The 13,428-nt window shown below is 50.2% G+C and overlaps 1 protein-coding gene across 1 annotated transcript in view; it reads left to right on the top strand.

Annotated features, from left to right (window-relative positions):
• Positions 1 to 465: 465 nt before the first annotated feature.
• Positions 466 to 13,428, top strand: part of MLPH (melanophilin) — a 38,433-nt gene continuing 25,470 nt past the window's right edge. Inside the window, exons 1-2 of the mRNA XM_089916072.1 lie at positions 466 to 854; positions 13,112 to 13,330. Coding sequence (XP_089772198.1) covers positions 745 to 854; positions 13,112 to 13,330 — 329 coding nt within the window. The 5' untranslated portion in view covers positions 466 to 744. The remainder of the gene's footprint in view (positions 855 to 13,111; positions 13,331 to 13,428) is intronic.

Here is a 13,428-nt window from a genome sequence, read left to right as displayed (position 1 = left end):
GAACTCTCGGTTGCCCACAGGGAACCTGTCACCCAAACAGAATCTTCCCCCAGAGCAGAGCTGGACTGGGTGTAGTGGCCACGGTCTCTGGCCAAGGGGTCCCTGTGTGGCCTGACGAAGACCAGAGAGGTGGGAGCACAGAAAAGCACCCCCATGTGCCAGGGAGAAGTCGCCGTCATCGCGATATGTGATGTCACCAGCTGTTAGGTGTGAAGGAATACTCAAGGGGCAGGCGTGATGGGGGAGGGAGAGACAGGTGGAGGTGTCGTCAGAAGATCTCGTTAGGGTGCAGATTCTGAGTCAGGAGGGCTGGGGCAGGGCCTGGGAGTCTGCATGTCTCACAGGCTCTGGGAGCTGCTGCTGGCCTGCAGAGCACACTGCGTAGCGAGCAAGGTGGTAAAGCTCTCCTTCTCTTGCTTTTTGACATTCGGATTTTCCTTCCTTTGTCCTCTTGGCATTGATTGGGGTCTTCAGTGTCCTCGGAAAGGGCATAACGTCATCTGAAGCCTGACTCCTGGGGTGTGGGGATTGTACGCATGGGTTCGTTTATTTCGACTGCACACATTTCCAGACACCCATTTGCCTGTTTTCTAAAACCATTTAACCCAGGTTCCAACTGCTGGGAAATCAGCACTTGCTGTGTTGCCTCTTCTTTGTGAATTGGCCGGCATCCGCACGCGGGCTTCCTGGGCTGAACACTGTGGTCCTGTGTTATTGCAGGTGTGACCCCGACGAGAAGCAGAGATGGGGAAAAAACTGGATCTTTCCACGCTCACGGATGAAGAGGCCAAGCACGTCTGGGAAGTGGTTCAACGGGACTTTGACCTTCGAAGGAAAGAAGAGGAGAGACTAGAGTGAGTGTGTGTGGCTGGGCCCCTGCAGTGCAGCCCTGGTGGCCTCCGGAGGGGCTGTCACCTCGCGGCCCTCTGAGTGGACAGACAGCAGGAGCTCGGGTACAGGACACTGGCCGGAAGCCGGGCGCCAGGAAACATTCTGCTTTCTGGCCTTAAGAAACTTTAATTAAGTTTCTTCCTAATTAAAACAAGGAGATCTGACTTTGCTCCTGAGAGCCAGATATTCCCTGAATAGGTTTAGTTCAACTTGATCCAACCCCAGGGTGACATTCTCTCCTAAGTGGGGTGATGCTTAGGGCATGGCATTGCACGAATAAAAGAGCTAAAGGTGATGAATAGGGAAAGCCTTGACGCTGGCCTGAGACACCCAGAAGCTGGGAGCAAGGGCATTTAGGACAAAGGCTGACTTCTGCCTCTTCGCAGCAGTGTTGGGGGCACCTTATCCTCAGCATGGAGACCCCAGCACCATTTTGCATGTCTCTCCCCGTGGGCTAAAACCCACCCGGCGCTGCTTACTCCCCCTCTGCCCTTGCATGTTCCTCCACCAGACCTCCAAGGCTTAGCTGTCCCCCGGGCTCCCTGTTGTCTTGGTGACTTTTGTGGGTTGGTAGGCCTATTGCGAAGGAGACATTGTATAAAGACTCGGCGGGGGGGGGGGGGGGGAGGTAGCCAAGGAAATGCCTGAAAGGCCCCTGGTGGCGGAGCACCAAGAGGAGGTTAGAGCCATGATGGGGAGCAGACCGTCGGGGGGCTGAGGACCCGGGCAGAACTTGGGCCTTTCCCCGCGTGGCTGCAGGCCTTCGGGCAGGGGAGTAACAAGACCCGGCTTCTGCTCTGCAGGCGGTGGGCTACGGAGAGGTGGTCAGATGAGCTTTGAAGGGGGCACCTGCAGGTTTGCCCACGGGTTGGATGTGGGGTGTGGAGTATGGGAGGCGTCAAGGTCAGGGTCACTCCAGAGCCATGGCCTGAGTAACTGGGGCATGGAGGTGTCGTCATCTCACCTGGGGAAGGCGAGGGTGGAGCAGGTGTGGAGGAAACCAGGACACGGGTCAGACCTGATGACACTGGGTTGCCTGTTAGACACGAAGTGGCCAGGGAAGCCCCACACCCACGGGGCTGGAACCCAGCAGAGACAGGACTGAGGGCGCATCCACCTACAGATGCTGTGGCTGCTGGAATCATTCCAGACTCGGTGGCTTAAAGCACACAAATCCCTCGCGGCTCTAGAGTCCAGAAGCCAAGGCGTGGGCGGGGCTGCCTGCCTTCCGGAGGGTCCCTTGCCTCTGCCGCCGTCTCGAGGCGCCCACGCTCCTTGGCTTCTGCCCCTCCTGCCTCTTCGAGGCCGTCAGCCTGCTGTCTTCCAGTCTCTGTCTTTCTGACCTCTGCTTCTGTCGTCGCATCTCTCTGACTCTCCTGCCCTCCTGTTTTGCCTAGAAGGATCTCACGATCACGCTGAGCCCACCCAGCTAATCCCATCACCAACTCACAACCCTTAACTTAATCACACCTGCAGGTCCCTCTTGCCCTGTAAGGAGACACAGTCCCAGGTTCTAAGAACCAGGACATACAACGTTTTTGGGGTAGAGGGATCATTACTTAGCTGCCCCAGTGTTTAAAGCCATGGGTCTGGAGGAGACCACCCTGGAGGGAGGACACAGAGAGAAAGACGGACCCCAGCGGAGACAGAAGGAGCAGCGGTGGGAGTCTCTGGGTCCCGACACAGAGCAGAGTCCACACAAACAGACAAACTGTTAAGTGAAACAAGTTCAGGGGAGCCCAGCACCTCTCTCGATGGCGGGGAGGCGTCGGACCAGGACCGCAAGGCTTCCTGCTGCCCCTCTGTGGAGCTCTCCACCCTCCGCTCTGTCTTGGGCTGCAGGTCACCCCCGCCCCCGGGTTTTCATTATGAAGGCGCTTTCTCCCCACTGGTGTCTAGGGCCCTGACTCAGCCCCCTGCGACCCCAGGACTGGGGCCCAGAGCTGACCTTGGCCAGCGTCCTCGTGCTGATCGGGCCCGCCCCACCCCTCGTCTCCTCCCTCTGCTTCAGCCGTGACCTGGAGGCTGTACCCGGGGCCCAGGGCCACAGGCTCTCAGCGACAGAGCCCACCTGGCCTTTGCTCTGGGGATCACAGCCTCTCCAGGCAGCCCAGCTGTTGTCACTTTTATTTTTTTATTTTTTTAATTTATTTTTTTAATTGAAGTATAGTTGATGTACTTTTATTTTCAATGACAGCTTAGACCCTCCCATTCAATACGTATATAGAATCGCAGATCAGTCAGAGGGGAGGGGAACCCAGCCCTCCAGGGAGACCCTTGAGTGGGTCAGCCCCTCCCTCCGTCCAGGCAGAGCTCGGGTGGTTTTGCAGAAATTCCTGTCTTTCTTGTCTACAGGGGATGCCCTCCTGACACCCTTCCTCTTTATTTTCCATGTTCCTCTAGTCATTTCACACCGTAAAAGGGAGACACGCCCAGGTAACCTCCAGTTACTGCTGGGAAAGGAAGTCTCCTAAGGATCCGGTTGTGTTGCCTCCACTTCTGGGGGGCCTATGGGTCAGGTCAGGTCCCCGGCCAGTCGGTTACGGTCAGGGTGATGTCCTTGTTCGGAAGTGCCTGAGGCCTTCTGCTCAAGCAGCCTTCAGATCGGCTGCTCTGCTGTGTCTTCTTGGCCTTCCGTGTGCAATTAGATGGTGAGCTTATTAAATACAATAGCGCAGGACATGGTCCCTGGAAATGCTCTAGTTCGGAGAGGTGGTGGTTCAGAGAATCCACATCAGAGTCAAGGCAAGGATGCTGGAGCCCCAGTAGCCTTCCCATGATTGGTGCTTCCTGTGCAGACACAGGCTCCTGGTGACACACTTGGGAAGAGTCGTGTAAACAGCGGGGGCTTAGTGAAGGGTATTTTGTGGGTTTTATTTTTTGATGTTTCTGTCTCTTGTTCACTGTGGTATTGGTTAACTGTGCGACAAGAGGTGAAGCCGCCTCTGCCTGTGACAAGCCTTATCCCCAGGGTCCCCGTGACCCCTGGGAGCAGGGCCAAGGCATGTGGTTCTGAGGCCAGGACACACGGGGTGTGGGTTCAGGTTCTGCTCGGGTGGGTGCTGAGACTTAGGAAGGGCGTGGCGGAAACAAGCTCCGAATAAAGACCTTTGGGTTCTGGACACTGAGATTGTTTCTGCAGAGCAAGTTGGCTAAAATACCAGCAGTCTACAGTGAAACCGAAGACAGTTTAAAAATAATAAACCCCCTCCTTCCCAATCTCCTCTCAGTGTTAATCTGTGCATTTCACCAGTTTCAACATTAATCGTCCATTTCCTGCAGCCACAGTATCCCATTCTCTGTCACACGTCTGGTTTCTCCACGATTCCTTGGAGTCCTCATATTTTCTCCCAGTTCCTGATTCTCTAATCTATGAACCAACAATGGGCTGAATGGAGAAACTGGCCCTCAGGTGACAACTAAGTGGGTGACCTTAACAAACTGAGCTGCTCAGGGGTTGTTCAGATGAGTTTTTTGTTTGTTTGTTTTTTAATTTTTATTGAGATATAGTTGATTTACAAGGTTGTGTTGGTTTCAGATGTATAGCAATCAGATGAGTTTTTGATGTCATTGACACACTCTGAAAGATGCCAAATGGATGGCCCAGCTCAAAACACCTACCGAGGTCATTGACAGAACAAAGTTAATAGGGGGGAAACCGTGAAACCAAGAAACAAACACATGCATTACTTGGAAGGAACTTTCCTGTCCTGAATACACGTCAAGTGGACATAGTGTGTGGGCTCAAGGTCAGTTCACCAGCAGCACATTTACCGGAGAGGCGATTTGCTAAACAGCCAATTCACCAAATATACCAGTTAGGAAACAATCAAACAAAAAAAGGAATACGTTTCCTTTAGTGTTTACAAAGTTAACAGAAATGTATGTTTGATGGATTGCTGCTCAGTTTTTCTCCCCATGTGGGAGCATCACCCTGTAAAGGATGCTGGGATGGGGCCTGGGTGAGGGCTCCGGCACCTCCTCCTGTGGGGTAGGACCAGCACCTCTTTGGCTTCTGCTGTCAAAAAGTGTGTGACCAGCGAGCTGGCCCAGGTCCCCAGCACTAATGCCCGCATGCCCAGTAGACCATCTCCATGACATGAAAGCCTCTGACCCCTCGGCCAGGCCTAACCTCCTGCCCTGTGCAGAGGACTTCTCACAGCCCCATGGGGAAGATGGAGGCCATCCGGTGGTGAAGTGCAAAGGCTGGAGCATCTTGGTGCATCTTCCCCATGAGCCTCTTAAAGGGACATTTCAAACAGAACACGCTCGTTCCAGGGACTGGGGCTGTGGGGAGACCGTGTGGACAGCTACCCTCTGAACTGACCAGGAGGATGTCCCTGGGGGTCTAGCTGCTGAGTGGCAGGTGCCTTGTGGAGCTTCCAAATGGCTTTTCTCACAGGCTATTTCGGGAATTTGAGGAGAAGGAAGGGGGAAACCATCTGACCTTTGATTTAGCCCCAGGCAGATATAAGTCTCTCCCTGAAGTCAGCATGTGTGACCAGGGACTCGGGAGTGGGGTGTTTACCGTACGCGGTGTGATGTTATTCCTGGCTTCCCATCAACACAGTGCTGCACTCCGGAGAATCCAAAACCCAAAGATGCACAAAAATTCTTAGGCAATTCCTTAAGCCTTCACTCTCCTCCAGACCCCGGTCACTGCCGCAGTGAGCTCACCCAGTTCCTCACAGAAAGCTCACGGATACCAGGTGTAACCTCCCCCCATGCTGCCCCCATTCTTACCTGTGTTCATGCCCACCCTGTGTTCCCTCTCCTGGCCCTTACTTGTGCTCTGGCCCTTTCCTGTCTGCTCCCAGCTCCTAGAGCATGGAGCTGCCTCAGTTACTCCCTCTCTGCCCTCTAGCTCCTACTTGGAATGTCAGTAGGATCAGTCGCCATATTGGAACAAAAAAAATAAAAGCAAGAACAAACCAACGAAAAAACACAGAAAGCCTTTCCTTTGTCCCTGACACCCTGCTAAACTCTGGCACACTCAAGGGCTGCACATCCTTACATCTGCCTCATGTTCCACTGGTCTGTTCTGGCAGCTACCCCTTTCACAGATGTAGATAATCAGTGAAACAACATGAAAGTCCTAAAATGCAACCAAGTATGTATAACAATATCTAGTGCAATGGTAACATTTCATATCAGTAAAAGAGGGAAGACTTAGTTAAAGTTAAGTGTTGGAATAGCTGACCATGAGTGCAGGGCTGGAGGAGGGAGTTTGACCTCAGTTAGACTTATAACTGATATATTAAAAATGTAAAACATGAAACTGAAAATTATTGGAAGAAAATATAAGTAAATATGTACATAATCTTGGAGTGGAAAAGCCTACATATGACAACACAGGTAGACATCACAACACAAAATACTGATAAGTATTGACTAAATATGTACATCTGAATTTAAAAGGGAAATGTTTAATTTTTTAAAAATTAGAAGAAAAAGTTTTGTTTTGTTTTGTTTTGCAGTATGCAGGCCTCTCACTGTTGTGGCCTCTCCCGTTGCGGAGCACAGGCTCCGGACGTGCAGGCTCAGCGGCCATGGCTCACGGGCCCAGCCGCTCCATGGCATGTGGGATCTTCCCGGACCGGGGCACGAACCCGTGTCCCCTGCATTGGCAGGCGGACTCTCAACCACTGCGCCACCAGGGAAGCCCCTAGAAGAAACAGTTTTAACAGAAATGGCAGTGATTCACATCTTTGATCTCTAAAGAGTGTCTTAAAATCAGAAAGATAAAGAAGTTTTCCAAATTAGAAAAAAATCCCAAAGTTTACATAGGAAAGGGATAAATGAGAATGCATGGGTGACTCATGTCGCTGGGTGAGGCCCCAAGTTTACTTAAATAGAACACCCTGTTTTCAAGGGCACAGCCCGCAAGTCAAATATTAGGGTGCGGACCTTCCCCAGAAAGGCAAACAGGTGGTGATGTGGATTTGCAATCTTTGCAAACAGACCTGAATGCCTGAGATTACCCACGAAAGAGCTCCCGGTGTGACACGTGGTTTGCAAACCATGACTTGCTTTAAAAATAAATAATAAGGAATTTGAGGTCACCCTTTGCTGGGCCACCTGGCACCACAGACAGGCAACTCCAGGATTGAAAACACAGGGGCTGAAACAGGAAGTCAGCCGCCAGCGCAGCCTGGAGATTAACTGTGGTCTGGGTTCACCTGTGAGATTCCTGTGAGCCTCCCTCAGTGGGCTGTCGTTCACACATCACCACGTATTTCCTCTTTGTCCCTTTTGTCATCATTTGCTCATTCTCTTCAGAAGACCTCAAAGAACTTTAGCAAGTGTCTAATAATTCCTGATACTTAACTCATATAATCAGGACCTTAGATCATGTAATTGCTCTTCAGTTCTTATTACATTATGTTTGTCCTCTTTCAGCAATTCTCTCTGACACTTTAGTTTGGTTGATGTACTTTTAATACTTTTGTCTCAATTCTGTGACTCATTGGTCCTTTCACCTCATTCTTAAGGGTCATACTTGAGATTCGATTTTCAGTCCTCTGGAGCACATCTTCACATTGTTTTCTCAGGAATGGCATGGTGGGGGGGGATTTTATATTTGGGAATCTCTCAGCTGGGAGTGAGATCTCTGCTCACACATTTTCCCCTCAGAACCATGGCAGAATAATGAGCCCCCAAAGATGCCCATGTCCTAATACCCCGAATCTGTGAGTATACTGGGCTACCTGGCAAAGGGGAATTAAGATTGCAGATGCAATTAAGGGTGCCAATCAGGGCCTCAGCATGGGGAGACAATCCTGGGTAATCCAGGTGGGCCAGTGTGGCCACAAGGGGCCTGATAGGTGGAAGGATGCTGATCAGGGCCTGGACACAGGGAGACAGTCCTGGGTTATCCAGGTGAGCCACAAGGGGCCTGACAGATGGAAGGAGGGGGGACACAGGGCAACGTAAGAGTGATTCATGGTGAGAAGGACTCAACCCGCCATTGCTGGCTCTGAGATGGAAGAAGGGGCCGTGAGCCAGTGAATACAGTTGCCCTTTAGAAGCTGGGAAAGCAAGGGCACAGACCTTCGCCCTGAGCCTCCAGGAAGAATCCCATTCCCACCAACACCTTGATTTTGGGTGCCATCTAGGACTTCCGTAGCTTGAGAGGAGAAGTCAATACCTGGCTTCAAAGCTTCAAAAGTCAGGCTGACTCTCTTGTTAGGGGCTAATGCAGCTGGTGACTTTAAGTTGAAGGCAGGGCTCATTTACCATTTTGAAAACCCTAGGGTCCTGAAGAACTATGATAAATCTACTCTTCCTGTGCTCTGTAAATGGAACAACAAAGCCTAGATGACAGCACATCTGTTTACAATACGGTTTACTGAATATTTTAAGCTCACTGATGAGACCTACTGCTCAGGAAAAGATTCCTTTCAAAATAATACTGCTGGGCTTCCCTGGTGGCGCAGTGGTTGAGAGTCCGCCTGCCGATGCAGGGGACACGGGTTCGTGCCCCGGTCCGGGAAGATCCCACATGCCGCGGAGCGGCTGGGCCCGTGTGCCATGGCCACTGAGCCTGCGTGTCCGGAGCCTGTGCTCCGCAACGGGAGAGGCCACAGCAGTGAGAGGCCCGTGTACCGCAAAAAAAAATAATAATAATACTGCTCATTGACAATGTACCTGGTCACCCAAGATCTCTGATGGAGATGGACAATGAGATTAATATTGTTTTTGTGCTGCTAAGACACATCCATTCTGCAGCCCATGGATTGAGGAGTAATTTTGGCTTCTAAGTCTTATTCTTTAAGAAATGCCTTTCATGAGGCCGTAGCTGCCAGAGACAGTGATTCCTCTGATGAATGTGGGGAAAGTAAATTGAAAACACCTTGGAAAGGATTTGTCATTCTAGATGCCATGAAGAACATCCATGATTCACGGAAAGAGGTCCAAATATCAACATTCACAGGAGTCTGTAAGAAGTTGATTCCAACTCTCAACGGATGACTTTGAGGGGTTCAAGACTCCAGTGGAAGAAGTAACTGCAGATGTGGTGGACACAGTGAGAAAACTAGAATTAGAAGTGGGGCTCCAGATGTGACTGAATTGCTGCGATCTCATGATACAACTTGAACAGATGAGGAGTTGCTTCTCATGGATGAGCAAAGAAAGCAGTTTCTTGAGATGGATCTACTCCTGGTGAAGATGGTGTGAAGATGGTTGAAATGATAACAAAGGATTTAGAATATTCCATAAACTGAGTTGATAACGCAGCAACAGGATTTGACAGAATTGACTCCAATTTTGAAAGAAGTTCTACTGTGGGTAAATTGCTATCAAACAGCGTTGCATGCTGCAGAGCAATTGTTCACGAAACGAAGAGTCCATGCAGCGAACTTCATTGTTGTCTTATTTTAGGAAATCACTGCCGCCGCCCTAGCCTTCAACACCCACCACCCTGATCAGTCAGCAGCCACCAGCACAGAGGCAGGACCCTCCACCCGCAAAAAGAATATGACTCAGAAGAAGGTTAGCAATTTTTAACGAGAAAATATTTTAATTAAGGTATGTGCATTCTTTTTTCAAACATAATGTTATTGCACACTTAATAGACTTCAGTATAGTGTAAACATAACTTTTATTTGCCCTGGGGAACCAAGAAATTCCTGCGACTCCCTTTATTGCAATATTCATTTTGTTGCGGTGGCCTGGAACTGAACCCACAATATCTCCAAGGTGTGCCTTATTACCCGTCAGGTGTTTGCTGTTCTCTGCCTTGGCCATCATCTTCTCTCCGCACTTCTGTCTCCTCAGCCCTTTTCTTTGCATTCTAGGAGAGTAAATGTATGGCTTCCAAATCAGCAGTTCTCAAACATTTTGGTCTGAGGGACCCTTTATGTTCTTAAATTACTGAGAACCCCAAGGAGCTTTTGTTTAGCTGGGTTATAGATGTCAATATTTATCCCATCAAAAATTAAAACTGGGCATTTTAAAAATAGTCATTCATTTATTTAAAACAACAGTAAACCCCTTACAACATAAAATTTTTATGAAAAATAACTTTTTTCCAAAATAAAAACATGAGTGAGGAAAATTGTATTGTTCTGTATTTTTTGAAAATCCCTTTAATGTCTGGCATAATCGGAGATAGCTGAATTCTGATATTTCTTCTGCGTTCAATGTGTTGTAATATGTTGTTTTGTCTGAGGTGTTGGAAGAAAATCTAGCCTCACACAGATATGTAGTAGGAAAAAGCAGGAGTGTTTTAGTAGCTTTCTCACATAATTATGGACATTGTTTTGATAATACATGAAAACCCTATGACTGGTCATTTCTTAAAGGAAGTTACAATGTGGAATCTGAAACCATGTCAGTGAACTTTACCTTTCCTGTTTCATGAAAATCCATTGGTCCATCTTGCACTTGAAGTTAATCTTCTGTCCATGCATGATTTTGTGACACCTATGCAGACTTTCCAAATGTTGACACATTTCATTATACAGAACCCCAAAAATCAAATCACTGCTGATCTTATCAGAAACCGCTCAGTGATGAAAACTGTCCGGCCCAAGTCAGCAGAGACATAAAAGTTTTCCAAAAGTCTTTGAGCTTGAAAGCTTGAGTTTTGTCAATGGCAACAAATACTGTCACTTGACACACTTTTAATCAAAGACGCACTTCATCAAGACATGCTTTCCTTTCTTTTCTTTTCCGGCAGAGAGCAGATTGACCGTGGGTACACTCTGTACCTCTGGCTTGATCTGTGCTGAGGCCCCAGAACTTTCACCCACCATAGCTTTTGCACCACCGGTGCGGGGGTCAAAGAGCAAAAAGCACAAATACTACCTTAGTGTTATTATGAGAAGAGTTTTGACCTTGTGGGCCCTGTCAAAGGGTCTCAGGTACCCCTGTAGGTCCCTGGACCACACCTTTAGAACCACTGCTCCGAATCCCTGGACTTGATGTTCTGCCCGTTTCCCTCCCCATTGCCCACCTCAGTTCCTTTCCATCTTCACTTTAGCCCAGTCTTCTCCACCTCCGTGAACATAGCCTGTGGTCTTTCCACCTCAGCCTGGCTTCTTCTTACCTCCTGCTCCTCTCTTTTATGCCCACTCAGCACACACACAGGAAGACTAGTTTCAAGTCTTCCTCTGTTTACTACTACTGTGTAGTAAATCACATTCAGGGCATCTTTTATTCCTGAAGGTGACCTTAACTTGTAGCTGCATGTTGGGCTTGTCCCTGCCTGCAGTGCAGGGACATCTGGTCGACCCTGTGATTGCGATAAGCAGGATGGCTCTGGCCCCTCACGATCCTCCAGGTCCATTGATGTGCCCTCTGGTTGGCAGGCATCTGGTGTTAACTCTGCTGGACCCATGCAGGGTCCCCTCTTCCCTCCCTCCTGTTTTCCAGCTGTGAAGAAGAGAAGTTGTGTTTTAAAGAATCTGAAGCAGAGTCACAGATGTAGAAAACAAACTTATGGTTAGCGGGGAGAGGTAGGGGGGATAACTTGGGAGATTGTGATTGACATATACACACTACTACATATAAAATAGATACTAATGTAAGGACCTACTGTAGAGCACAGGGAACTCTGCTCAATACTCTATAATGACCTCTATGGGAAAAGAATCTAAGAAAGAGTGGATACACGTGCGTGTAGAACTGATTCACTGTGTGCGTACAGCAGAAACTAACACAGCAGTGTACATCAGCAATACTCCAGGGCTGCCCTGGTGGCGCGGTGGTTGAGAGTCCGCCTGCCAACGCGGGGGACGCGGGTTCGTGCCCCGGTCCGGGAAGATCCCACATGCCGCGGGGCGGCTGGGCCCGTGAGCCATAGCCGCTGAGCCTGCGCGTCCGGAGCCTGTGCTCCGCAACGGGAGAGGCCACAACAGTGAGAGGCCCACGTACCGAAAAAAGAAAAAAAAGATGGACAAAACAATACTCCAACAAAATTTTTTTAATTTTTAAAAATTTAAATTAAATGTATTTTAAATAATATATATTACAAATGAATATATTCACAAAAAAGGAATCTGAAGCAGAGTATCATTATCTGTTCCCCCAAATTCAACACCTGAAAGTTTCCAGCCGCCACCCCAGGACTCTCGCGGGCTCTTATTTAAGAGGACTTCACATCCTGGGATGCAGTGTACCTCTACACGTCCTCATCTTTCTTTCTGGGGGTCCGGCTCTACCTGGATGGAGAATGGGGGATCCATGCTGGGAGACAAGCTGGACAAGGCCCTGCCCAGCCAAGGGGTGGCCTTTAGGCTTTCTGGCTGAAGCAGATACACCAAGAGTGGACGTGGAGGACACTAGGCCCTTTCCACCTGGCCCCAGGTGCTCTGCGGTTTAAGGAAGACACTTTCTCTACCTTGTCAGTGCAGCTTTACCTAGCCTGTAGTCAGTGGATGACAGTATTCTTCCTAGATTCCTGCCACCACTGGGCTTTTTTTCTTGGCTGTGTGGGTTCAGCTTCTCAACTCTTACTGTAGGGTGCCGACCTGACCTCCACTTACCTGGTGTCACCCTCAGCTCAGGGCCCTTAACTCAGGCCAGGGTGGCAGAGCAGGTGTGGCTGACCTGGGCCTCACAGAAGAGAGCGTCAGCCTGGCCCACCGTCTGCCCACCGTCCTGCTCCATCCTCTATGGCTCTTCCTGCTGCTGCTCTGACTGGTCCAGGAACCTCTTGGATTTTTCTCCTCTAATCTCCTGCTAAACAATTAAACTGGGCCACAGATTGGCTCTAGATAACTGTGTGGCCCAACCAAGCTGCACCCTCAGGACCTCACCGGGCCCCATCCCTGCTGGTTTCCCAGAGCCACCAACCCCGTCTGGTCCGACGGAACTTGGACACTGGGTGCTAGTGGCCACGGGTCCACACTCATCCAGCTATACAGTCTCCAAGCTCTGGGCTCTACATCAGAAGAGCTCCGGGTTCAGGGTCAGAGCTGGGGAACCAACCTGGGGTCCAGGACCTCTGTGCACCCTCTTCCCGCTATACTGAGTTACGTGAGGTGGTGAGGGCAGTTGTGGGCCTGCTCCCTCCTGTGATTCTGAACCTGTATGGTTCGCAGCCCTTTAGCAATGAAAGAAAGTCATGGTGCTACCTGACTTTGGGTCACTGTTATCTGCATCTGAGAGTCTGTGTGTGTGTGTGTGTGTGTGTGCACGTGCGCACGTGCGTGCCCTTGAATTTAAAGCCTGTTGCAGAAACAAGGCATCCGATATTTTCTTGTTTCCGATTCAGGGGTTTGAAAGGCAAGATTAAGAAGGAAAACTCCAAGAGGGAGCTGCTTTCGGACACGGCCCACCTGAGTAGCACCCACTGCGCCCGCTGCCTGCAGCCCTACCGGCTCCTCGAGACCCCCAAGAGGCAATGCCTGGACTGCGGCCTCTTCACCTGCAAAGGCTGCGGCCACAACCCGGAGGAGCAGGGCTGGCTCTGCGACCCCTGCCACCTGGCCAGGTGAGCCGGGACCTGGAGATCAAGTGGCCCTGCCGGCGGGGGGCCCGGCCTGCCCCTTCCAGGACACGGGGGTGTGTGCCGCCCCGCCCGGGCCTGAG

This window comes from Delphinapterus leucas, chromosome 8 (assembly GCF_059928025.1).
Source record: "Delphinapterus leucas isolate spDelLeu-1000000601 "Yukka" chromosome 8, BTC_Dleu_Yukka2, whole genome shotgun sequence".
NCBI classification, from domain to species: domain Eukaryota; kingdom Metazoa; phylum Chordata; class Mammalia; order Artiodactyla; family Monodontidae; genus Delphinapterus; species Delphinapterus leucas.
Note: the sequence above shows the minus strand (reverse complement) of the source record. Positions and strands in the feature narration are given on the sequence as shown.